The 25,042-nt window shown below is 45.9% G+C and overlaps 1 protein-coding gene across 1 annotated transcript in view; it reads right to left on the bottom strand.

Moving 5' to 3' along the window:
* The window catches only part of LOC137381558 (kin of IRRE-like protein 3), a 252,294-nt gene that overhangs the window by 39,975 nt on the left and 187,277 nt on the right, over window positions 1-25,042 (bottom strand). The window contains exons 7-11 of the mRNA XM_068054252.1: window positions 17,932-18,080; window positions 16,273-16,400; window positions 14,094-14,220; window positions 12,703-12,803; window positions 7,534-7,732 (exon numbers count right to left, since the gene is read on the bottom strand). Of these exons, the coding sequence (XP_067910353.1) occupies window positions 7,534-7,732; window positions 12,703-12,803; window positions 14,094-14,220; window positions 16,273-16,400; window positions 17,932-18,080 (704 nt within the window). The remainder of the gene's footprint in view (window positions 1-7,533; window positions 7,733-12,702; window positions 12,804-14,093; window positions 14,221-16,272; window positions 16,401-17,931; window positions 18,081-25,042) is intronic.

The raw sequence follows: 25,042 nt of genomic DNA, 5'->3' as shown, positions 1-25,042 counted from the left end.
TTACTTGCTGAAAATGTGAGCAGAGAACGGCACGGTGTGGGAAACAGGGCATCTGTGATTTCATGAAGGTTGGGTCCAATGGCCTATTTCCTTTACCAATTAAATTTAAGGAAAGAAACAGCAAAGGAGACAGAAACAGGGCGAATTTGAATCAAATTAGATACAGAAAAAAAATAGAGCAGGAAAGAAAGAATGGATTTAGAGATAAAAAAGAGACAGAAAGGAAAAGTGAGAAAATAATTTGAACAAAAACCTCTCAGAACAATTTACTACCTGCTGGAGTGAGACTCTGCAGTTTCAATTGTTCCATTCCTGGGCCTCCAAGGTTGGGTTTTATGTCAGGCCTATAAATCATCTCATTATCAGATTTCTTACAACATGAATTGCCAACTGTTTAGGTAATGCACAGACCTAACACGTTGGCTCCAGTGTGGCTAATGTTGAGCTGCAGGAAGTGACAACTCATCTGGGGCTTGATGTTGAGTTTTGGAGTTGAACAGTAGAGTAACAAACGTGAAGGGGTGGAGAGACAGGAGTTGGGTGTCAATGGTGTACACTTGGAAACTGACCCCAGGGTTGTAGATGAATCTCTTGATGAGTAGCATGTAAACGATGAAGATGAGAGAGAAAAAAATGGGATCTAGGCTCTTTTCAAGGTGACCAGATGGTTGTGGGAGAAGATACGGTTTGAGGACATGTAGTGATATAGTGTAATAGACAGCAATGGAGCCATGTGGGATCAGTGCCATGGATCTGGATCGTGGAAGAGAGATAACGGAGAAAAACAGATGGTCAACTGCGTTGAAGACAGCAGAGATGATGAAGGGGATGAGCAGGATAGTCACACAGAATCTATCAGATGACTTTAGTGAGGGAGATTCTAGTGAAGTGGTCTAGTGAAGTGGGTTAGAAAAGGCTATGTTAGAGAAATTTGAACAGGGGTGGTCAGTGATAAAAAACCATGGCGAGGAAGAATAGGTTAGAGGTAGCATGGTAGAGGGACCAGAGTGGACTTTTTAAGGAGGCAGTAGTAGGAATGAGCCAAGCACTTGAACTGGAAAAGGGAAGACTGACAATCACAACAAGCATTGACCAAGAAAGGGAAGTTGGGTGGCTAGTAGCCAGGTTAAAAATGGGTCAAAGTACAAGGTGATGGACCTCATTGAAGAAATCTTGCCAAACTTGTAACAAAACAGCAGTGCTGTATGGGGGTGAATGCTAGATTAGAAAGAATGGAAGAATGGGGAGTGAAGGGATGGAGAAGGCAGAAGGGTGGACTTCAATTTGGAAACAAAAAAAAATCCATGATCTCTTGACGTCTAGCTGGGAAATCTTGTCAGAGGAGGTGAAATGAGTTTGGAATTCTCCTCATGTTATGATCCTCTAGCTCATGGTTTGTATTGATATTTGTTTATAGAGGTCACTTTTAGTTTTCGGGAAATTAAATTGATAGATGTCAGGCAATTGAAATTCTGGAATTCAAAGGGTTGCCGGACCACCCAAGATATTTACACTTCAAAGATCTTTCCATGTGTATTAAAGAGTAAATGTTAGAGGGGTCAGACCCAAAAAGCAGCAGGTGGGCTCATTTAGTTGGGAAACAGATGCCAGTAAATCTGAAGAGAATTGTCCTGTCTTGGTGAGCAATGTGAATTATTCATGTGATTATCCAGAACGAAAGAGATGTTTTGGAGTTGGAGGTAGTTAGCTTGAATGTCTATCTGGGATTACTATGGGGATGGATTATCCAGGGAGATGCCGTTTGATCAGGTGTTTTAACGCTGTGTTTTGCTCACAGAAAATCAGTTGGCTTTGTAAGCAGCTGGACTCGGTAGTAAAGGGCTATTGGGAGCCAAGGGGTGTTTCTGATTTCAATGAAGCCCATGCTCAGGCTGGGGATTCGTGAGGTGTTGAAGGAGAGTTGAAGGGTTCGCCTAGCAGATGCTGGCGGAAGGACCCCAAGAAATCTCATACCTCGGAAAATAGCTGGGAAACTAAAGAGAATCGAAATGAATTCTTAAGAGCTGTGATACATTTTGGAGAAGTGAATGAACACCAAGACCCTCCAAGTATAGTGGTGCTCTTGGGTGGAAGGAAAAGTCATATGGGGAATGATCTGTTGAGATTTTAAGTTTAAAGTATAAGACTTTACATTTGGTTGAGATTTGGTGAGAGTTCACCGGGAAACAGTGAGGGAGGAATGGGCCATAAAGAGTCCGAGAGAGAGAGCGACCAGGAGAGAGTTCACCAGGAAACAGCGAGAGAGGAGTGGGGCATAAAGAGCCTGGGAGAGAGAGAGTGAGCGAGAGTTCACTGGGAATCAGCAAGAGAGAAATGGGACATAAAGATCCCGGGAGAGAGAGAGTGCGAGAGTTCACCGGGAAACAGTGAGATCAGAGCAGGGCTAGATGCTGCTGCTGCTGTTATCACTGCCGCCAGTCTGCCGGTGTTTGGAAAGAAAAATCGAGGTGTGACATCACAGAGAAGCAAGTAGGTGATTGTCTGGGTGAGACTTTGGAGCTACAAACAGCGCAAGAGGGGAGAGTGAGCGATAAGGCACAGGGAACTAGTCGGTGAGTATCTGGTGGGTATTTTCTTACGTCTTATTTTCATTTTCTGCTGATTTTTATTTCTTCTCTAACATTTAAATCTATCTACTAAGTAGAAGCTAAAATACCAAAAGTTGGTACGTGGTTACTCGTTTGTTCATTCTATTTATAACCACTTTATTGTGTTTATTTAACTTCCAATTTTAGTGCAATAAATAAATAATTTGAGGCATGACAAGGCTGTTCACACCTGTTGAATGCACACCTGACCCATGTTCTGGACAACTACAAGTGCAGAAAATACCACCAAATGCAAAAACTTGAGCATCGAATCTTGGAACTTGAGGAGCAACTGCTGTCACTGAGCTGCATTCGCGAGGATGAGAGATATATGGATAGCATGTTTCAGGAAGTGGTCACCCTGCAGCTTAAGAGAGCGCAGGCAGAGAGGGACTGGGTGGTTGCCAGGCAGACAAGAAGAACGAGGCAGGTAATGCAAAAGGCCCCGGAGGGTATCCCACTTTCTAACCATTCTGAGTACCAATGGAAGTGAGGGTTCCTTTGGAGAGTACAGCGAGAGTCATGACCAAAGCACCATGGGTGGCTCAGCTGTGCAGGGTGGGAGGAGAAAAGACAGGAGAGCAATAGTGATAGGGGATTCTATAGTTAGGGGAACAGACAGGCGTTTCTGTGTTTGCAGATGTGATTCTAGGATGGTATGTTGCCTCCCTGGTGCAAGGGTTATGGATATCACCGAGCGGCTATACAGAGCATTCTGGAGGGCGAGGGTGCACAGCTAGAAGTTGTGGTCCACATTGCTACCAACGATATAGGTAGACAGAGGGATGAGGTTCTGCAGGCTGAGTTTAGGGAGTTAGAAAAGGGATTAGCAAGCAGGACCTCAAAGGTAGTAATCTCTGGATTACTCCCAAGGCCATGTGCTAGTGAGTGTAGAAATAGGAGAATACATCAGATGAATGTGTGGCTGGAGAGATGGTGTAGGAGGGAGGGCTTCAGATTTCTGGGGCATTGGGACTGGTTCTGGGGAAGGTGGGACCTGTACAAGCTGGACAGTCTACACCTGAATAGGACTGGGATGAATATCCTTGCAGGAAGGTTTTCTGGTGCTGTTGGGGATGGTTTAAACAAGCTTGGTGGGGGATGGGAAACTGAAGGCAGTTTCAGATAGAACAAATTCAGAGCAGGGAATGGGAGGCAGAAAATGAGTGACTGCCTAAAAGACAGAAGAAGCAAAGGGTAAAAAGTGTACAGTACAAGAACTTGGCAGTGGTAAAAGGTATTTATTGAAATGCAAGGAGTATAGAAAATAAAACCAATGAGCTGAGGGCACAGATAGACACGTGGCAGCATGATAGCATTGCTACAACGGAAACTTGCCTTCTAGAGGGGCAAAAATGGCAGCTCAACATCCCTGGATATTGAGTACTCAGGCAGGATAAAGAGGGGGATAAAAAAAGGAGGGGGCATAGCATTATTAGTTAAAGAATCAATTACAGCTGTGAGGAGGGATAATATGCTAAATGAATCATCAAATGAGACCATATGGGTTGAGCTCAGAAATAAAAAAGGGGCAGCCACACTACTAGGAGTGTACTATAGAACCCTAAATAGTAAGAGGGAGATAGAAGAACAAATATGTAGGCAAATATCTGAGTGCAAAAACAATAGGATAATAATAGTTGGGGATTTCAACTACCCTAACAGTGTGAAGGGTACAGAGGGCAAAAAATTCTTGAACTGTATTCAAGAGAACTTTTTTCGCCAGCATCTAACAAGCTCAACGAGAGGGGGTGCAATTCTAAATTTTGTCTTAGAAAATGAAACTTGAAAAGTGGATGAAGTACCAGTGGATGACCATTTTGGAGAGAGAGACCATAACACAGTTAGATTTAGCATTATTATGGAAAAGGACAGAGATAAAACAGGACTAAAAGTTCTAAAACAGGGAAAGACAAATTTTACGAAGCTGAGAGGTGATCTGGCAAAAGTGGACTGGATACAGTTACTTGAAGGAAAATCAGTGGCAAACCAGTGGGAGGCATTCAAAAGCGAGATTCTACAGGCACAGTGTAAACATGTCCCGACAAAGAAAGAGGGTGGTACTGCCAAATCTAGAGCCCCCTGGTTATCTGGAAGCTTACAGGGTAAGATAAAACAGAAAAAGAAAGCTTATGACGATCACAAAAAGCTTAATACTTTAGAAAGCGTAGAGGAATATGAAAAATGCAGGGTGAAGTAAAAAAGGAAATTGGGAAAGCAAAGAGAGGACATGCAAAACTATTGGCAGGTAAAATCAAGAGAAACTCAAAGATGTTTTATCAGTACATTAAGAGCAAGAGGATAACTAAGAAAAGGGTAGAGCCTATCAGATATGTACTAGGTAACTTATGCGTAGATGCAGAAGATGTGGGCAGGATTCTTAATGAGTACTTTGTCTTTGTCTTCACAGAGGAGAGGGATGATGCAGACATTGTAGTTAAAGAGGAGGAGTGTGAGATATTAGATATGATAAGCATAATGAGAGAGGAGGTACCAGAGGGTCTGACATCCTTGCAAGTGGATAAATCACCAGAGCCAGTTGGATTGTATCCCAGGTTGTTAAAGGAAGCCAGGGAGGAAATAACAGATGCTCTGAAGATCATTTTCGAATCCTCACTAGGTTCAGGTGAGGTACCAGAGGACTGGAGGTCTGTGAACGTTGTACCATTGTTTTAAAAGGATCCGAGGGATAGGCCAAATAATTATAGGTCAATCAGTCTGACCTTGGTGATGGGTAAATTATTGGAATCAATTCTGAGCGGTGAGATAAACGGTCACTTAGAAAGGCATGGATTGATCAGGGATAGTCAGCATGGATTTGTTAAGGGAAGCTCGTGTTTTACTAACTTAATAGAATTTTTTAAGGAAGTAACAAGGAGGATTGATGAGGGTAGTGCAGTGTACATTGTCTACATGGATTTTAGTAAGGCATTTGACAAGGTCCCACATGGCAGACTGGTCAGTAAAATGAAAGCCCATGGGATACAGAGGAACGTAGCGGGTTGGATCCAAAATTGGCTCAGTGACAGAAACAAAGGGTAATGGTCGATGGATGTTTTTGTGAATGGAAAGTGGTTTCCAGTGGCATTCCCCAGGGCTCAGTGTTGGGTCCCTTGCTGTTTTTGGTATATATTAATGATTTGGACTTAAATGTGGGAAGCAAGATTGAGAAATTTGCAGATGACACAAAAAATTGGCTGTGCAGTTGATAGTGAAGAGGATAGCTGTAGACTGCAGAATGATATCAATGGTTTTGTTGAGTGGGCAGAAAAGTGGCAAATGGAATTCAATCCGGAGAAGTGTGAGGTAATGCGTTTGGGGAGGGCAAACAAAGCAAGGGAATAAACGGGAAGATATTGAGAGGGTAGAAGAAATGAGAGACCTTGTCCACAGGTCCCTGAAGGTGGCAGAACAGGTAGATAGAGTGGTGAAGAAGGCATATGGAATCCTTTCCTTTATTGGCCGAGGTATAGAATACAAAAGCAGGGATGTAATGCTGGAACTGTATAAAACGCTGGTTAGGCCACAGCTGGAGTACAGTTCTGGTCACCACATTACAGGAAGGACATAATTGTTCTGGAGAGAGTACAGAGGAGATTTACAAGAATGTTGCCAGGGGTTGAAAATTGTAGCTATGAGGAAAGATTGGATAGGCTAGGGTTGTTTTTCTTAGAACAGAGGAGACTGAGGGGTGACTTAATTGAGGTGTACAAAATTGTGAGGGGCCTAGATAGACAGGAAGGATCTGTTTCCCCTAGCGGAGAGGTCAATTACCAGGCAGCACAGATTTAAGATGATTGGTAGAAGGATTAGAGGGGACATGAGGAAAAACTTTTTCACCCAGAGGGTGGTGGGTGACTGGAATTCGCTGCCCGGTTCGGTGGTGGAGGCAGAAACCCTCAACTCATTTAAAAGGTACCTGGACCTGCATCTGCATCTGATGTGCTGTAACCTGCAAGGCAATGGCCCAGGTGCTGGGAGGTGGGATTAGAATAGGCGGCTAGTTCTTTCAGCCAGTGCAGACACGATGGGCTGAATGGCCTCTTTCTGTGCTGTAACTTTTCTATGGTTCTATTTTGGCTGTAAAATATAAGTGATTGCAAATTGTTGCATTATTGGTGCTTGCTTTTGCTCTTGTAAAGTTTTTTTGTTTAAAATGTGACATCTTGTGGCATAATTCTTTCAGTAATAACTGGGAGTACGAATTTCTTTTAAAAAAAGTTACTGGTCTCCAAGCAAATCATAACACACACTCTCAGGGATCAGGCTGCAGTATGGCTGTGGGGAGGGTGGCAGTACCACACAAAATGGGCAGTCAGATCTGGCAAAGGACACCAACCAATTGTATGTCACATGTCCCTGGTCATTGATTGACTGGAAGAAGTCTCTGTTGTTCTAGGGGTTTGGGAGACCATCTGGAAATTGTTGAGGGCCTAGGATATGTAATATTAGTTTAGATTGCAGACTGAAGAAGAGGCAGCTGGGAGTCATTAGTAATAGAGTTTGGGGATAAATCCTGGAGCAGAGAGGTTGGAAGGGTGGAAAGTAGGCACAGGAATGCCTCTAGGGACAATGAAGACATGGTTGCATTTGGCCCTATTGCAGATGGTGAGCTTGGAGATGGTGAGACCATTGCCATTGATTTCCATGGAGATTCTCTCAATTGTCCAACATAACTTCAGCAGAGGATCCGCTGACATGTTGGAGAAATGGCCCTTTCTCTACAGAGCTTCTGACATTTGGGGGACCCCCCAGTGGATATTCAACCCTGGGTGGTCCCAAATGTGGGTGGGATATTATACTTGGACGGTGGGTTTAAGGGAGAAAAGGAGGGCAAACATTTTGGAGTAGACAGGGCAGGTGAATTCAGGTGCAGGTTGATGGCGCCGAGGGCAGAAGCTAATTGTTTTCTTGTGGGCCCCACCTTGTTCTTTCAAGCGAATAATTTCCGTGTCGGAGCCAAAGCTGTTCCAGGCCGTGCAGTTGTAAATTGTCTGGAAGTCCGCACGCACGATGTTGCTGATGGTCAATGTGGAGATCACGCCTTCCTCCATGCTCACTGTCTCCACTGTGTAACGTCCTGAAGTCCCTGATTCTAGAACGTTCTCCTTCCATGACCAGGCCTGCGTGTATCCAGTGGAACAAAAGGACAGATTAGATTATCAACTGCTTTCGAAGAACATCAATCGTGCCAGAACATTCCTGAGTTCCACGAATGTGAAAGAGCTGTAACTGTACCTAATTTACTGTGAAGCACTTTGGGACATGCTCAGGTTGTGAAAGGCACTATACAAATGCAAGCTCTTTCCTTCTTACTGCAAATATGCAACACTGGGCCTCAAATTTGGGTTGGGATTCTCCTTGGGGAACACTGGGAGTACATAATGGGAGATTAATTTCCATGCACCAGGAGCGTGCAAATGGAAAATCACGCCTCTAGCAACATTAAAGACGAACTCATCAGAGACACTTTTGCTGTTTGAGAAAGATATTTTAAATATCCCCTTCCCTCCCCATTGGTAAACACACCAGCTGGTCACAGATTCCCAGGGAATTGGCTCTGGTGTCTCCAGGAAACAAGGGGAAATGCAAAAGAAATTCTGTCTGGTTCCTGATTCATTGCTATTGAGTGACCCCTGAAGGAATGCACACATCTGGACATCAGCATCAGCTGCCGTGCACTCCCACCTTGGTCGAATAAGCTACAGACAGTCCATTGACAATCGGAAGTCAGGTGATGTGCAGTTTGTTGACGTGAGCTCCCAGTAGACACGTTCTCCATGGGATTTTAATCACTCCACCACTGGCAGCCATGCCTTTAGCTGGCTATGCCCCAAAGTTCTGGAATTCCCTCCCTAAACCTCTCCACCTCTCTACTTTTCCTCTCCTCCTTTAAGACACTCCCTAAACTTACTTTCCCCTGTCTTAATAGCTCCTTATGTGGCTCGGTGTCAAATTTTGTTTGATTACAATCCCTTGAAGTGCCTTGGGATGGTCTGCAATGTTAATGGTGCTATATAAATATAAGTTGTTGGCAGGAGGTGGGAGACTCTCTCCCTCACTATCTAAGCCTTATCACAAAGAATGGTAGGAGAGGTAAGGGGTCAGTGGGTATCCGTATCTTTGGGACCATTACCCAGCACCATTGGACAGGCAGGGAACCTGGGCGGAGGAGAGGGGACATACCAAGTAAAAGATTGTTTGTGGGCTATATGTTAAGCTTATCACCAATGTAGGTGGTAATATTGAATAGGAATGCTCCCAGAGAATTTACTGACATCTCGGGTGCAGATCCTCTCTGCTGAGAATGCATATCTGGGAATTGGAGGTGCGGGGGAAGTGGGGTGGGGAGAGCTCCCTGTCATTTTCCAGGCTGTGGCTTGGTCCCTGCAAGAGAGGGTGCCAAAAATCAGCAAGAAAAATCAGGGAAATTGGGCAAAAAGATAAAATATTGCAGAGTATAAAAGCATAATTGAGTCCATTTATGGAGCCCAAAGTCAATCCACAGCATCGGATCCAGAGTGAACCTGGAGCATAGAGTCCAGAGTAAACACAGAACATTGAGTCCAGAGTAAGTGCTGAGCACAGGATACAGAATGAACACACAGCAGCAAGTCCAGAGTAAACCCTGAGCACTGTCCAGAGTAAATCCAAAGCATCGAGTCCAAAGTGAACACAGAGCATTGGATCCAGAGTAAACACAGAGCATCGAAGCCAGAGTGAATCCAGAGCCCAGAGTGAGCTGAGGGCACTGAATCACAAAAGGAGCCTCACTCATTATTCTGGGAAATCTCTCACTGGTCACTTCCACATCCTGACCAAACCAAGCAGCTGAAAACTGCAGCTATAAATCTTCCCATTACACAGTACATCATTAGAGAGGATCCTTCGGCAGGACTGACGTATGAAGAGAGGTTGGGTCGATTAGGCTTGTATTCGCTAGAGTTTAGAAGAATGAGAGGGGATCTCATAGAAACCTACAAAATTCTAACAGGACTGTATAGACTAGATGCAGGAAGGATGTTCCCGATGGCGGGGGAGTCCAGGACCAGGGGTCACAGTCTAAGAATAAGGGGTAAGCCATTTAGGACTGAGATGAGGAGGGATTTCTTCACCGAGAGAGTAGTGAACCGATGGAATTCTCTACCACAGAAAGCAATTGTGGCCAAGTCATTAAATATATTCAAGAAAGAGTTAGATATAGTTCTTAGGGCTAATGGGATCAAGGGATATGGGGAGAAAGCAGGAACAGGGTAATGAGATTGGATGATCAGCCATGATTGTATTGAATGGCGGTGCAGGCTCGAAGGGCCGAATGGCCTACTCCTGCTCCTACTTTTCTATGCTTCTATGTTTCCATGTTTCAGTAATCACTGGGTGAAGGCATCAGAGAAAACCTCCTAATTTTGACTTTCCACAGCGCTTCCCCCTGTTTGCTGTATTTCCCTGAGCTGATTCAATTAGAGTGACGATTTAACAGGCAGGTAATAATCGCACACAACAGTGGTGTTGTGTGTCGCTCGGGAGCAGGGATCCTCCTCGTTTTCACGCCCCCTCAAACTAATCAAAACAAATCTGAAACCAGTGCAGTGCATTGGAGACCTCCAGCAGACATTTGAGAGAATGGGCACCATCCATTCCTATTTCTGAAATGATTCATTTTTATTTCTGCTGATCCATAAAGACTTCTCACTGCAATAAAAAAAGCCATTAGCCGGGGAACTAATTAAATATTGAGCATCTGTACGGCTGTTGCACGTTGGTGGGCGTTCTACATGTCTAATCACACATTGTGCAGGCTGCACCAGATGTTTTTCAGTGATAGTGCTGCACTAGGCTGTGCACCCAGAAATTATATTGCTTTTTATCTCTTTCCCTTTTCTTTCTTGCAACCATGACCTAATTTTCTCTGCACTGCAGCTTGCTGCTAGTGGCTTGTGCTATTGGGAGGGGAGTGACCGGATGATTGGCCTTAGGAAGGGAGCAAGGAGGAAATTCCCAATATTTAGTGTACTGCATTTATATAGCACCTTTAATGTAGTAGGTAAGGTAACAGTAGCGTGATCAACGAGAATTTGACACCGGACCTCCTAAGGAGATGTTAGGACAAGTGACCAGAAGCTCGGTCAAAGAGGTAGGTTTTAATGAGCGTCCTCAAGGAAGAGAGAGAGTGGTAGAGGGGTGGAGCGCTTTAGGGAGGGAATTCCAGAGGTTTGGGCCAAGGTAACTGAAGACATGCCCACCAATGGTGGAGTGATTAAAATCAGGGGTGCGGAAAAGGGCAGAATTGGAGGAGGGCATTAATTCTCAGAGGACTGTAAGACAGTAGGAGTCTACCCCCTTCTTGAACATACTCTATACTTTCTGCTGATGGACACTCCAGTGCACCTGATAGTTCATCTTTCTTCTCACTTCTGCTCCTGAAGGCCCTGTCTCTCACTGGGGCACATTTCCTATCCATTCCCCACCAGCCCCATAATCCTGCCTTGATCCTGCCCCCACCCAGCTAATTATGAGGAAAGACATCCCGAGATGGGGGTGGAAGTGAGCTCAAAAGTAACTTTCAAAAGGGAATTGGTTGATTACTTAAAGGGAGGAAATTTGTAGGGCTATGGGATTAATTGGGAAACTCTTTCAAATGCCGACATTGGCGTGATGGGCCGAATGGCCTTCTTCTGTGCTGTATGATTCTATGATTCTAGTGTGTAGTTTCAGCCTAACGACTACCCACATCAGAAAACCTGCTCTTGACTTTCTGCTGATTAGCTTTAATAATTACAGTCCACATGGAGGTATCAATGAGTAGGAATGGCTGGTACAAAGGCTGCACTCCTGTAAGAGGAAGCCAGACCTTGCCAGCATCTGGGGTCCAAATCAGACAGCAGGGCACATTTTCATACAAGGAGTGCTAGAAACCTGGAACTCATTCCCCCAAAAGGCTGGGGGAAAATGAAATTCACAAGACTGAGAGTTGGATTCGGGGATTGAGAGACAGGGAGCAAGGCGGCTAAATGGAGTTAAGATACAGATCAACCATGATCTGATTGAATGACCGAGCTGAATGGCCTCCTTATGATTGGATCTCCTTTCTAGTAAATCATCAAGTGTGAGGCTTGTCTGCTTGCAGACTGTTTGAATGTCAGTATGTCCCCGCCAACCCACCTGCTTAATGCTTTAAGTACAGTTAGGAATCCCAGAGAGTGGAGGGGATGCATGCTCTAGACAGCAGAGGGGGATTGAGTAGAGAAGAATAGAGCTGCATGGCAAGGAAATGGGATGAGTCCATTAATTGAAATTCACTTGCTTGTTGCTTAGCAACTGGTACAGTCTGACAGATCACATGGTTTCCCCCCCCCCACCCAACATCCCCAAACACTTCTCACTGGACAGTGATCAGGAGCTGTGGCTATTTTCCATTAATCCTCAGCTAGTGATGCTGAGACTAATAAAAGTGCCCCCGTTTCAGTCAGTTGACTCAACGCAGCACTTCGATCAAATGTGGCTCAGTGAGTAGCATTCCTGTTTTTTTTTAGTCAGATGGCTGTGGGTTTAAGTCCCACTCCAGAGACTTGAGTGCAACAATCTAGCCTGATGCTACAGTGCAGTACTGAGGCAGTGCTGCATTGTCAGAGCTGCTCTCTTTCAGATGAGACATTAAACTGAAGCCCTGCCTTCCAGCTCAGGTGGATGTAAAAGATCCCATGGCACTGTTTGGAGGAACAGCGGATGAGTTCTCCCCGGTGTTCCAGGCAACGTTTATCCCCCAACAATCACCACTGTTGTTTGTGAAATCTTCCTGTGCGCAAATTGGCTTTCATATTTCTTACATTACAACGGTGGCTACACTTCAAAAATTATGCTATTGGCTATGAAATGCTTTGGGACGTCCTCAAGTTGTGGAAGGCATGATTTAAATGCAAGTCTTTCTTTTCCCTCATCAGCTGAGTTCAGCTCCTCACTTGCCAGAATTATTGAGACATTGGAGAGGTTTTCTAACAAGGCACTTGAACTGATATGACAAGTCAATAATGAGAGACAATAGGGCGGCCATTTTGTCGATGAGAGGAAGTGTCTGTTTCGCTGAGTCACTCACTATTCGGTCGGGAGGAGGCGTACTCCGGATGAAACACTTGATCTGCCCTTTCTTTCCCTGTAGAGCGTGCTGCATCTGTGTGCTGGAAATGATGGGGGGCCCTGAAATCCAAAATACAAACAAATCACGCAAGCACGCACACACACACAATTCATCAAACAACTTTATTAAATTAGACTCTTCATCCATCACAGCCCTCCTTGTAATACACCTTCTCCAAAGGAACAAGCAACACCGCACATAATTAAACTGAATATAATTGCTGTTTATTAGTGGTCTAATTAAAATAAATTTACATTTTAATGAATATTTTAAAGAGTAATTGCACACACAATGTGTAACAAACAAACTTGCAGCAATTCTCTTCTCAAAGGTAGCGAGTTTTTCCCCCCATTTGTTTAAGTTCACCGAGCAACAATTGTGGGAACATCAGCCACGATCTTATTGAATGGCGGGGCAGGTTTGAGGGGCCCGAATGGCCTGCTCCTGCTCCTATTTCTTATGTTCTTTCGTGAAAGGTGTCAAAAAAGCTGCCAAGAGTGCACAGGAAGTTTGATGTAAATATGTGCAACCAGCTGAACCGTACAGACTTCCCTCTGTGTTTCTGGTAATGTTTGATTTTATTCTCCAGGCATGTCATTATTTTTCTCCTGATTTAATTTGAAAGCAATTTTTGTTTTCTCAACCAAATTTGAGCTGTGCGACTTTATTTGTTTTTCTCTTCTTCTTCAAGGAGAATATTTGACCTCAGAGGATGCTAATTGACCAACATGTTTTCAGAAGGGGTTGAACACTGGATCAGTGATTCTGCAAATGAAAGCTAGAGTTTTGGGAAGGATGTCAGGGAGGAGCTATGAGCAGTGTGCTGAAATCAGCAATAGCACCATTGCTCATCTCACCGAGCCACAGACTCTTATCAAGCACTCTGTTCTTGGTCAATAACAATGTCCTGCTCATCCGAACAAAGCTTATATGTACTTTTATTTACAGTGGTATGCGTGTGTCAGTATATTGGTACACGTGTGTCTGTAAACCTACACACGAGTGTCTGTGGACATGTCTGCATGTGTCAATTGTGTGATTAAGTATGCCTGAATACTTAATCACACATCTGTTCCCATGCCTGTGTATATGTGCTTGTGTAATTAAGTGTATCTGTGTGTGCCCATAAGTGTGTGTGCATGAACATGTTTGTGTGTGTGCATGTCTTTATGGATATGTGAGTGCATGTAGCTGTATGTATGTGGGCGTGTGTGTGAGCATATGTGTGTGTGTGAACATGTGTGTGTGTGCATATGTATGTGTGTGTCTATGTATGAGTGTGCGTGTGTAAGCACAGGCTGACTCAGTACATTATAGATTTGTAAACTGGGATCAGAGGAGCATTTTACCGTTGACCGTCAGGCTGACCTCCCTCTCCCCGGCACCAACTCGCGGCACAACCGCCCTGCACACATACTTCCCAGCATCTTCCTGGGCGACGGCCTTTAGAGTCATGATGTTGTCATTGCTGAGAACCTAAAGGAGGCAAAGGGGAGAGGTCAGAGTTCAATGACAGGAGTGGTGCAGGGTATTCACCGCATTACAGGACAGTGGAAACACCAGCGGTAGCGCTCCATCGCTCCCTCTGGGGCACCTCCTGACAGCGATGGGGTGAGGCTGAAAGCTGTGTGTGAAGTTCAAACAGAAAATGCCGGAGAGACACAGCAGGCCCATAAGCGCCTGAAAGAAATCTGACAGATCGTGACCCTTCAGTGCCCTCAGACACCACTTCCTCATTCAGATGTCTGTGGATCCATCACCCATTTTCCACCTTTTCTGATTTTTTTATTCAGATTTCCCAAACTCCCATTTTTTCTTTTGAATTCTCATGGGCCTGTGGATGACGGTGCTGCAACATCACCACTCACCACCATGTGGTGCTGTTTACTCATGTTTCAATTCATCAGTGGCCCAGTGAAATGACTGAGAAAGGGACAGATGATTGCCAGTGTTCCAAGAGCACCAAGGGCCAGGTCACATGGTGGAGGGGGCTGGGGGAGGGGAAGGCTGCCATCTTTAGTGCATCCTGAAAGGTGCTGGCTGCCTCTCCCGGTTGTGTAAAGGACCCTGTCCTTGCTATTTGGGAGGGAGTTCAATATCCATGAGCATGGGCAACCAAGAGTTCTGCTCCACCATGTGTGCTAGTCAGTGCTGAACTCCATGCCTGAGTCCCAAAGGAAGAGATGGGCAAAGCTCCTTGGTTTAGTGTTAGCATGCTCACTTCTGAATCTGAAGGTTGTGGGTTCCAGTCCCACTCCAGGAGTTTGTGCATGTAATCTAGGCACACACTCCAGAGCAACATTTGAGTGATTGTTGTACTGTCAGAAGTGACGTCTTTCAAATGCAGCGTTAAATCCTATCGGGTCTCTCAGGTGGATATAAAATGTCACATGGCATTACTCAAAGAAGAGCAGGGGATATTCTGATCAATATTTACCCCTCACCCAACATCACTAAAACACATTATCAAGTCATTTATTTCACTGCTGTTTGTGGGAACTTGCTGTGCATTAAATGACTGCCATTTTCCTACATTAAAGTGATTATATTTCAAAAATACTTTGTTTGCTGTAAAGTTCTTTGGGGTGTCCTGAGGATGTAACAGTGGATACATAAATGTGGCAGGGCATTATATTGTAAAATTGATCTCTTAGAAATAGTACATAGAGAGACAAACTGCGCTGAGTATCAGGAACAAGTGACTCGCCATTTTTACCACTGTCTGCGTTTTATGGTATCGCGGGGTCTTCCTCAGCGGTTCTTGCAATTGGCCAAGGAGTATTGGTAGGCCATTGCACTACAGGGGGCATCGCAGATGGATCCTATGCGAAACTCACCCACTATCCACATACACATGGACGGTGATCAGAAGCAGGGACCCTGGCTTATTTTGCTCCCTTTTAAACTAGAGACTCCTTAAGTCGTTCACATTGCCCAACAACAGTTCCCAGCTCAAACCAGCCGACTCAGAGCACAGTGGCTTTTGTCAAAAGAAGAATCAAAGTGTGAAATAATTGGGAGCGTGTGAAGGATTAGAATGTCCCCCGGGGCTGCTTTCTTTGCACTGCATCCACAGGATCATAAATCATTGGTATAATTGGGCAGGACGATGAAACACAATGTACACACCATCCTGACTTGGCAATAGATTGCTGTTCCTTCATCATCGCTGGGGCAAAATCCTGGAACTCCCTCCCTGACTGCGGGTGTACCTACACCCCAAGGACTGCAGAGGTTCAAGAAGGCAACTCAAGGGCAATTAGGGATGGACAATAAATGCCAGTTGTGCTGGTTCAGCCAAATCCCGAGAATGAATATTTTAAGAAAAACTTATTGTACCAGCATCCCAGTTAAGGTGCAAAGATGGCAAAAGGAGGCCCCAAGACTGTGGTAGAATGAGTTTCTCACATCAGTCTCCTCATGTAGTGCCCCTGACCTCACCCACACTGGTGAGGAGGCTGCAGAATCTGTGGACAGACTACGTTGTGATGTGCCCGCTACCTGGCAGTCGCCAGTTACCATACTCACCACCCCAGAGCCTCGCTTCATCCACACTATGGTGAGGGACGGGTTTCCGGTCCAGGCACAGTTAAAGATGGCACTTGAGCCCAGGTCCACGGCCAGAGATTGTGGCTCGGAGGTCAGCCGGGGTCCAACTGCACAGGGAAATGGAGAGAAAGGGTGAATGGAGGTGAAGGACGAGTCTGTCTGCATTATCAGCAAAGCTAGGGCAGCATCCCAACAACAACAACAACATTTGCATTTATATAGCCCCTTTAATGTAGTAAAACGTCCCAACACATTTCACAGGAATGTAAGAAGACAGAATTTGACACTGAAACACATAGGAAGATATGACCTGACTCCTGGGAAACCTCTGCTGCAGCAGTGAATTTTAAATCGGGCTCCCACATAGCAATTGGGAGTCTGGTTTAAATATGCTAATGAGAGACCTGCCTCTCCATGGAGGGAGATGGCAATGGGCACGTGAATGGTAGGTGGGGGTCACATTTCGTGCATTTGATGGTTAAACCTAGGCCCAACCATCTTCAGCTGCTTCATCAGTGACCTTTCTTCAATCATTAGGTCAGAAGTGGGGATGTTCGCTGATGATTGCACAATGTTCAGCACCATTCACGACTCCTCAGATGCTGAAGCAGTCGTGTAGAAATGCAGCAAGACCTGAACAATATCCAGGCTTGGGCTGATAAGAGGCAAGTAACATTCGCGCCAGGCAATGACCATCTCCAACAAGAGAGTATCTAACCCTCTCCCCTTGACATTCATGGCATTATGATCACTGAATCCCCCACTATCAACATCCTGGGGGTTACCATTGACCAGAAACTGAACTGGAGTAGCCATATAAATACCATGGCTACAAGAGCAGGTCAGAGGCTAGGAATCCTGAGGCGAGTAACTCACCTCTTGTTCACCATCTACAAGGCACAAGTCAGGAGTGTGATGGAATACTCTCCACTTGCCTGGATGATTGCAGCTCCAACAACACTCAAGAAGCTCGACACCATCCAGGACAAAGCAGCCCGCTTGATTGGCACCCCATCTACAAACATTCACTCCCTCCACCACCGACGCACAGTGGCTGCAGTGTGTACCATCTACAGGATGCACTGCAGCAATGCACCAAGGCTCCTTAGACAGCACCTTCCAAACCCACGACCTCGACCAGCTAGAAGGACAAGGGCAGCAAATGCATGGGAACACCACCACCTGCAAGTTCCCCTCCAAGTCACACACCATCCTGACTTGGAACTATATCTCCGTTCCTTCACTGTCACTGGGTCAAAATCCTGGAACTCCCTTCCTAACAGCACAGTGGGTGTACCTACCCCACATAGACTGCAGCGGTTCAAGAAGGTAGCTCACCACCTCCTTCTCAAGGGCAATTAGGAATGGGCAATAAATGCTGGCCTAGCCAGCGACGCCCACATCCCATGAATGAATTTTTAAAAATCACCCTTGCTATGCCTCCCTGAATCTGTCAAGCCCATAATGGAGTGGGGTGTTTAATATTGTGATGGTAGAGGTGCCAATGAAATGCCCAGCGATCCAGCTACGGAGGAACTGGTGTGCAGCTGTACTCAGCTATCTTCCAGTTGGCAAACTGGGAAATGGCTCAGAGAAGGGAGACTGGAGAATGATAAACACGGGTTAAACATTCCTTACAGTACACATCGACGGTTCGGCTGATGTTCGTACTTCCCAATGGGTTGGACACGGCGCAAGACACGGGCTCCGTGAAGAAGGTGTAGTCCACAACTGTCTCGTACGTCTCGCCCAGAACTCCTCTCAGCAACTGGCCGCCCTTTGCCCATCTAAAACACACAGCAAATCAAACCCCAAAATTAAACAGCCTGCGAGTAAAGAAACCTGAATCATTGTAGATATCCCTCACACACTGTCCTCTCACTGGAACACTGTCATATAACCCACACAGCCCACTGTAACACCCTAATATATCCCACACCCTCACTGTAACACCCTAATATATCCCATTCCCTCAATGTAACACCTAGATATACCCCATTTCCTCACTGTAACACCCTGATATACCCCACTCCCTCGATGTAACACCCAGATATACCCCATTCCCTCACTGTAACACCCTGATATAAACTACACCCTTCACTGTAACACCCTGATATGCCCACACCCTCACTGTAACACTCTCTGATATACCCACACCCTCACTGTGACACTGTGACATAACACACTCCCGCACTGTAACACCCTGATATATCCCACTCCCTCACTGTAACACCCTGATATATCCCACTCCCTCACTGTAACACCCTGATATAACTCACTCCCTCACTGTAACACCCTGATATAACCCACTCCCTCATTGTAACACCCTGATATACCCCACACCCTTCACTATAACACTCTCTGATATACCCCACACCCTTCACTGTAATACCCTGATATAACCTAGATCCTTCACTGTGCCAACCTGATGTACCCCACTCCCTCACTGTAACACTTTCATATAACCCACATGCCTCACTGTAATACTCTCTGTTACACCCCTACTTATCTCTGATTTGGTGACAGTTTATGCACTGTTGCTTTTACTAGATGGAAACAGAATGTATTTTTCAGTACCGAGAGCTCAGAATACCTGCATCTATTTAAGCTGGCAGTATGTTATAAACGGATTGTAAAGGTATAATATGATAGACTGCTGGGTTGAGGATGGCTTAGGGGAGAGATTTTTATGTTGTAGTTGGGGATGTGTTGTGGGATCAAAAATAGACTCATACAGTTCGAAGTAATTCACAGAATGTTTCAAACAGCATTCAGTTGAAGAATTGCCGACCTTGATAAGATTTCGCTTTGTGATACGAGGAGTATTTCAACTCTGTGTCCATGGATTAAGAGACTTTGGGAGATGGTCACGATGATCAGATCATCCTGTGTAGGGCTGATATTTCAGAAGGTTCCCAGCCTCAATATTCCAGGTGATTAATCCTTTTTAGTCTGTATTGATCAGCCAGGCCCAGAGGGCAGTCAGGAGGCTTTGATCTGACAGCTCATCACAAGATCAAATCTCTGATCATTTTAGCACCTCTCTGGTAGGGTTAGAATAAGGTGAGAGGGTAACTAACTCTACAGCACTGTCCTGGAATCTCCATGAACTAAAGGTTAATCTCCTGACTCTGCTTCGAGAAAAAAACAGGCGAACAATTACAGGGGCATTAAAAAAAAAACGGTGCTTTTTTTCCAATTCTATGAACACTTTCGTTGATTAATTCCATAAGTACTGGAAATGGGGAAAAATAGCTGTTTGACTGACACATCAAGAATCATCCAATTGTGCGACCAAGAGCCTGTTCGCTTTCCAATCAGTGCAGGAAGGCGGAGCTCCGTGATAATGGACGTGTCGGGTGACCAATGGTGGGACGGTTGGAGGCTAGAGTTCATATTCGAACATCGTCGACATGCCGAGGCAGCGACCAAGCGCAAACAGTGGAAGGAGCATTCGGAAATTCGAGCATCCCGTTCACTCGCCTCACCAAACACCAACTATTCTGCCTGTGGTAGAGTGTGCGGATCCAGAACTGGACTATTCAATCACCTAAGGACCCACAACCCTGGAGTGGAAGAAAATCATCCTCGTTCCCGAGGGACGGTCTGAGACGAGAGTGTGATGGAATCTCCAGGAATACATCCAATCAGAGTTGCCAACTTGACCTTTTGCAGACTGTATGCTGTGCTGGGCCCATCACATGGAGTTACTAAAACTAAACATCCCGCAAACCAGGGATGGCTGGGAGTTTGTTTTCGCAAAGTCTAACACTTAACCCTGAACTGAATATGGGGAGCTGAGGAGAGAGGGAAATGGGTCATGGTATGAGCTCTGCTGTACTGGCGGTGTATATTCACAGTAAAGTTTAACAGATTGTCCCCTCTATATCACCAGACAGAAGAATGAGTGGCAGTAAAGATTTTTAAAGAAATTTGAATTTGAATCCCCCCAGAATGGATGGGTTTGGGTTGGGTGAGAAGCTAAAATTCTGTAAATTTCAAACCCGTCTCGAAGTCGCCGATCTCTGGCTTTAACAGAGGGGGAATGGGTGACCAATCTGTTCTCTGGAGGTGAGTCAGTCGGTCAAAGCTTTTAAGGAGGCTCTGCACCTCCATTTTAACACATGTTTTGTTTTTAACCCATTTTGTCAAGGACTCCCAGAACTCAGGAAACACGGCAGGTAAAAGGTGGTGAGAAGGGCTGGATCCATAAGGTAAACGTTTTTATACCGTTGATTATGGGCCTGCAGAAGCAGGACTGTCCATCCCATCCCAACAAACATACCTGATTCCAACAACACAATCACTGACTCTACCCAATCTAACCTCCCCCTCCCCAACATCTCCATGCTCTCATCCCATCCACGAGCATGATCTGCAGCACCCACCCCGCATTACAATTTGCCCTCCCAACCACCATCTCTACCCTGCCCCCGATCTCTCATCCCCATGACCCCTCACCCCATGACCTTTCATCACACGATCTCCCACACCACCACGATCTCTCACCCCCACGATTTCTTACCCTCGCAATGTCTCATACATACATATGAACATACGAACTAGGAGCAGGAATAGGCTATTCAGCCCCTCAAGCCTACTCTGCCATTCTATAAGATCATGGCTGATCTGTTTGTGGACACAACTCCACTTTCCTGTCTACCCCCGATACCCTTTGATTCCCTTGTTTGTCAAGAATCTGTCTTCCTCTGCCTTAAAAACATTCAATGACTCTGCCTCCCCCGCTCTCCGGGTAAGGGAGTTCCACAGACTCACGATCCTCTGAGAGAAAAAAATTATCCTCATCTCTATCTTAAATGGGAGACCCCTTATTTTTGAACAGTAATCCCTGGTTTTAGTCTGTCCCACAAGGGGAAACATCCTGTAAACACCCACCCTGTCAAGTCCCCTCAGGATCTTAGATGTTTCAATAAGATCACATCCCATCCTTCTAAACTCCAATGAATACAGACCCAGCCTGTCCAACCTTTTCTCATAAGATAACCCTCTCATCCCAGAAATCAGTCGAGTGACCCTTCTCTGAACTGTTTCCAATGCAATTATATCCTTTCTTTCCCCACAACCTTTCACCCTGCAACCTCTCCTCCCGCAACCTCTCCTCCCGCAACCTCTCACCCCGCAACCTTTCACCCTGCAACCTTTCACCCCGCAACCTCTCCTCCCGCAACCTCTCACCCCGCAACCTTTCACCCTGCAACCTTTCACCCCGCAATCTCTCATCCCGCAACCTCTCACCCCGCAACCTCTCACCCCGCAACCTCTCACCTCGCAACCTTTCACCCCCGCAACCTCTCACCCCCGCAACCTCTCACCCTGCAACCTCTCACCCCCGCAACCTCTCACCCCCGCAACCTCTCACCCCGCAACCTCTCACCCCCGCAACCTCTCACCCCGCACCTCTCACCCCCGCAATCGCTCACCCCCACAACCTCTCACCCTGCAACCTCTCACCCCGCAACCTCTCACCCCCGCAATCTCTCACCCCGCAACCTTTCACCCTGCAACCTTTCACCCTGCAACCTCACATCCCGCAACCTCTCACCCCGCAACCTTTCACCCCGCAACCTCTTACCCCGCAAGGTCTTACCCCGCAACTTCTCACCCCGCAACCTCTCACCCCTGGAATCTCTCACCCTGCAATCTCTAAACCTTGTGATCTTCTCTCCTTGCAATCTCTCCTCATGATCTCTCTCCCCAACAATCTCTCCCCGCAACCTCTCACCCCTGCAACCTCTCACCCCTGCAACCTCTCACCCTGAAATCTCTCTCCCCGCAATCTCTCCCTGCAATCTCTAACCCTCCCAATCTCTCACTCCTTCAATCTCTAAACCTCGCGATCTTCTCTCCCTGCAATCTCTAACCCTCCCAATCTCTCACTCCTTCAATCTCTAAACCTCACGATCTTCTCTCCCCGCGATCTCTCCCTCCCGCGTCCTACATGATCGGTCCCCCTATAATCTCTCTTTCTGTGATATCTCTCGTCCTGATCTCTCCATGCCTGTAATCTCTCCCCCCCCCCCCCCCCCCAAACCTCCCCCAGCCCCCTCCTCCCGCCATCACCTGATGATCTCTCTCCACTATGAGCTCCCCCTGGACCATAATCTTTCTCTGCTGCTCTATGCCCCCTGGCTGCACTCTTCTGCTGCAGATTTTCCTGGCTGATGAGGCAAGCAACAGGTTTCCTGTCTAGAACTTCACCCACATTCCATGCTCCAAATGTGAACAGGCTCCATGCTCCTGTCAGCATCGGAGCCTTGGAATCCAGTTTAATACTTTAGAAACTATTGACAGCACACCAGACAAAACACTGGACAGTCCTGTTCCAAACAGCAACAACATGAATCTATATAGCACCTTTAGCAACAAATATCGCACCTTTAATGTAGTAAAACATCACAATGTACTTCACAGGAGCAATTATCAAACAAAATTTGACACCGGACCACATAAGGAGATATTAGACCAGGTGACCAAAAAGGAGAGAGAAGGAGAGAGGCAGAAAGGTTTAGGGAGAGAACTCCAGACTTTAGGGCCTAGGCAGCTGAAGACATGGCCACTGATGGTGCAGCGTTTATAACCAGGGATGTGCAAGAAGCCAGAATTTAAGGAGCCCAGATATCTTGGAGGGTTTTGGCATTGGAGTTTACTGAGAGAGGGAGGAACGAAGCCATGGAGGGATTTGAAGAGAAGGATGAGAATGGCAGAGCCGCAGCCCCAGCGAATCATCTGACTCCAAGATCAAGCTCCAGAGGAATTTCTAACTCCTTGGGATTCACTTTCTGAGTGTGTACCAGCTACTGGGGAAAGCTTCAGGTGCGACTCAGGAAACTTAGGCCTAGCTCTCTGAGTGACGAACTGCTCTGCTAACTAAGCACAACTAAGGAGACCTCCTTCAGGCAGTGTTCCTGGCATAACCATAAAAACTGCTGCCTGTGTTCTAACTCGCAGCAAGTCCCGTTCACCCATCACTCCATATTTACTGACTTATATTGGCTTCCAGTTCGAACACAACTCGATTTTAAAATTCTCATCCTTGTTTTCAAACAGTAACTGGTGATGCATTCAAGGTTACAAAAGTGTATTTTAGCCTTGGTTTTAGCAGTTCAAGTCTTACTGAATGTCCCAGTAACACGTGTTGCGATCCCTTTTGTTGAAATGCTCTGCCCAGCTTTAGCTTCTCTGTTCCACAGTGTACCAGCGGTGATAGCGTCCACTACGAACGCAACTTCCCATTGATTTGTGTCTGATATTTGGAGATGGATGTGTCTGAGAAACAGAACGATTTAAATGATAGAAGATTAGGCTTTGAGAATCGGAGAACAGAACAGGGAGAGAGCTCCAGCCTTAAACAGTTACCAGTGACTTCTGGACAGGGGCAGACTGGGAATTTGGGAAATCAGGAGAATTCGCGAAATCAGGAGAATTCACAAGTGCCTCCATGAATGGTTTCATAATGCTGCATTATCAACGCCTCCCCTTTTCTTTAGATTCCCTCATTCTTTCAGATCTGCCCCAGTTACTGTAGTCATGGTTCTAATTCTCAATTGCTAACTTTTTAATCTGTCCTTTGCCTCTTCCCATCCCTCCTCCTGTGGCTGTCTGGTAAGGGTGACTCTGGTTTACAGAGTTATGCTCTCAGATCTTCATTCAATCTTATAACGATCAATATGAGCATTTATAGATGTGCCTTTACTACAGTAAAACAACACTTGCTTTACATCATTCTGAGTAGGACATTTATAGACACTCCCTTAAACAATCAATCTTTGGCAATGTTTCAATTAGCAGTTCCAGCTTGTTTGGCGGTCCATCATCTCAACCCTAGGGCGTCGCTGCAAGAGTTCCTCAGGGTAGTGTCCTAGGCACAGTCATCTTCAGCTGCTTCATCAATAACCTTCCCTCCAGCAAAAGGTCAGAAGTGGGGATGTTCGCTGACGCTTGCACAATGTTCCGTACAATTCCAACTCCTCGGATACTGAAGCAGTCTGTGCCTGCATACATTCAGCCCTGGAAAATATTCAGGCTTGGACTGATAAGTGGCAAGGCAACATTTGTTCCGCACAAGTGCCAGGCAATGAGTATCACAAACAAGAGAAAGTCTAACAATCTAAGAATGATAACACTGCCAGCACTGAGTCCCCCATCATCAACACGCTGGGGATCACTATTGAACAGAAACTGAACTGGATCAGACCTATAAATACTGTAGCTACAAGAGCAGGTTCAGAGCTGGGAATTCTGCAGTGAGTAACTCACCTCCTGACTCTCCAAAGCCATCTGTCCACCACCTACAAGGCGCAAGACAGGAGCGTGATGCAATATTATCTATTTGCTGGGATGAGTGCAGCTCCAACAAGAAGCTCAATACGGTGTAGGACAACATAGCTCACAGCCCACATGATTAGCAAACTGTAAATATTCACTTCTTCCACCACCGGCGCTCAGTGGCAGCAATGTGAACCAACTGCAAGATGCACTGTAGCAACTTGCCAAGGATCCTTAGACAGCACATTCCAAACCTATGACCTCTACCACCTAGAAGGAAAAGGGCAGCAGATGTATGGGAACACCACCACCTGCAAATTCCCCTCCAAGCCACGCACCATTCTGACGTGGAACTATATCGCCATTCCTTCACTGTCACTGGGTCAAAATCCTGGAACTCCCTCCCGGACAGAACTATGGGTGTACCTCCCCCACATGGACTGCAGCGGTTCAAAAAGGCGGA

Source organism: Heterodontus francisci, chromosome 22 (genome assembly GCF_036365525.1).
Source record: "Heterodontus francisci isolate sHetFra1 chromosome 22, sHetFra1.hap1, whole genome shotgun sequence".
Classification (NCBI taxonomy): Eukaryota; Metazoa; Chordata; class Chondrichthyes; order Heterodontiformes; family Heterodontidae; genus Heterodontus; species Heterodontus francisci.
The sequence above is the reverse complement of the archived record's forward strand: the minus strand, read 5'-3'. Positions and strand labels throughout refer to the sequence as shown.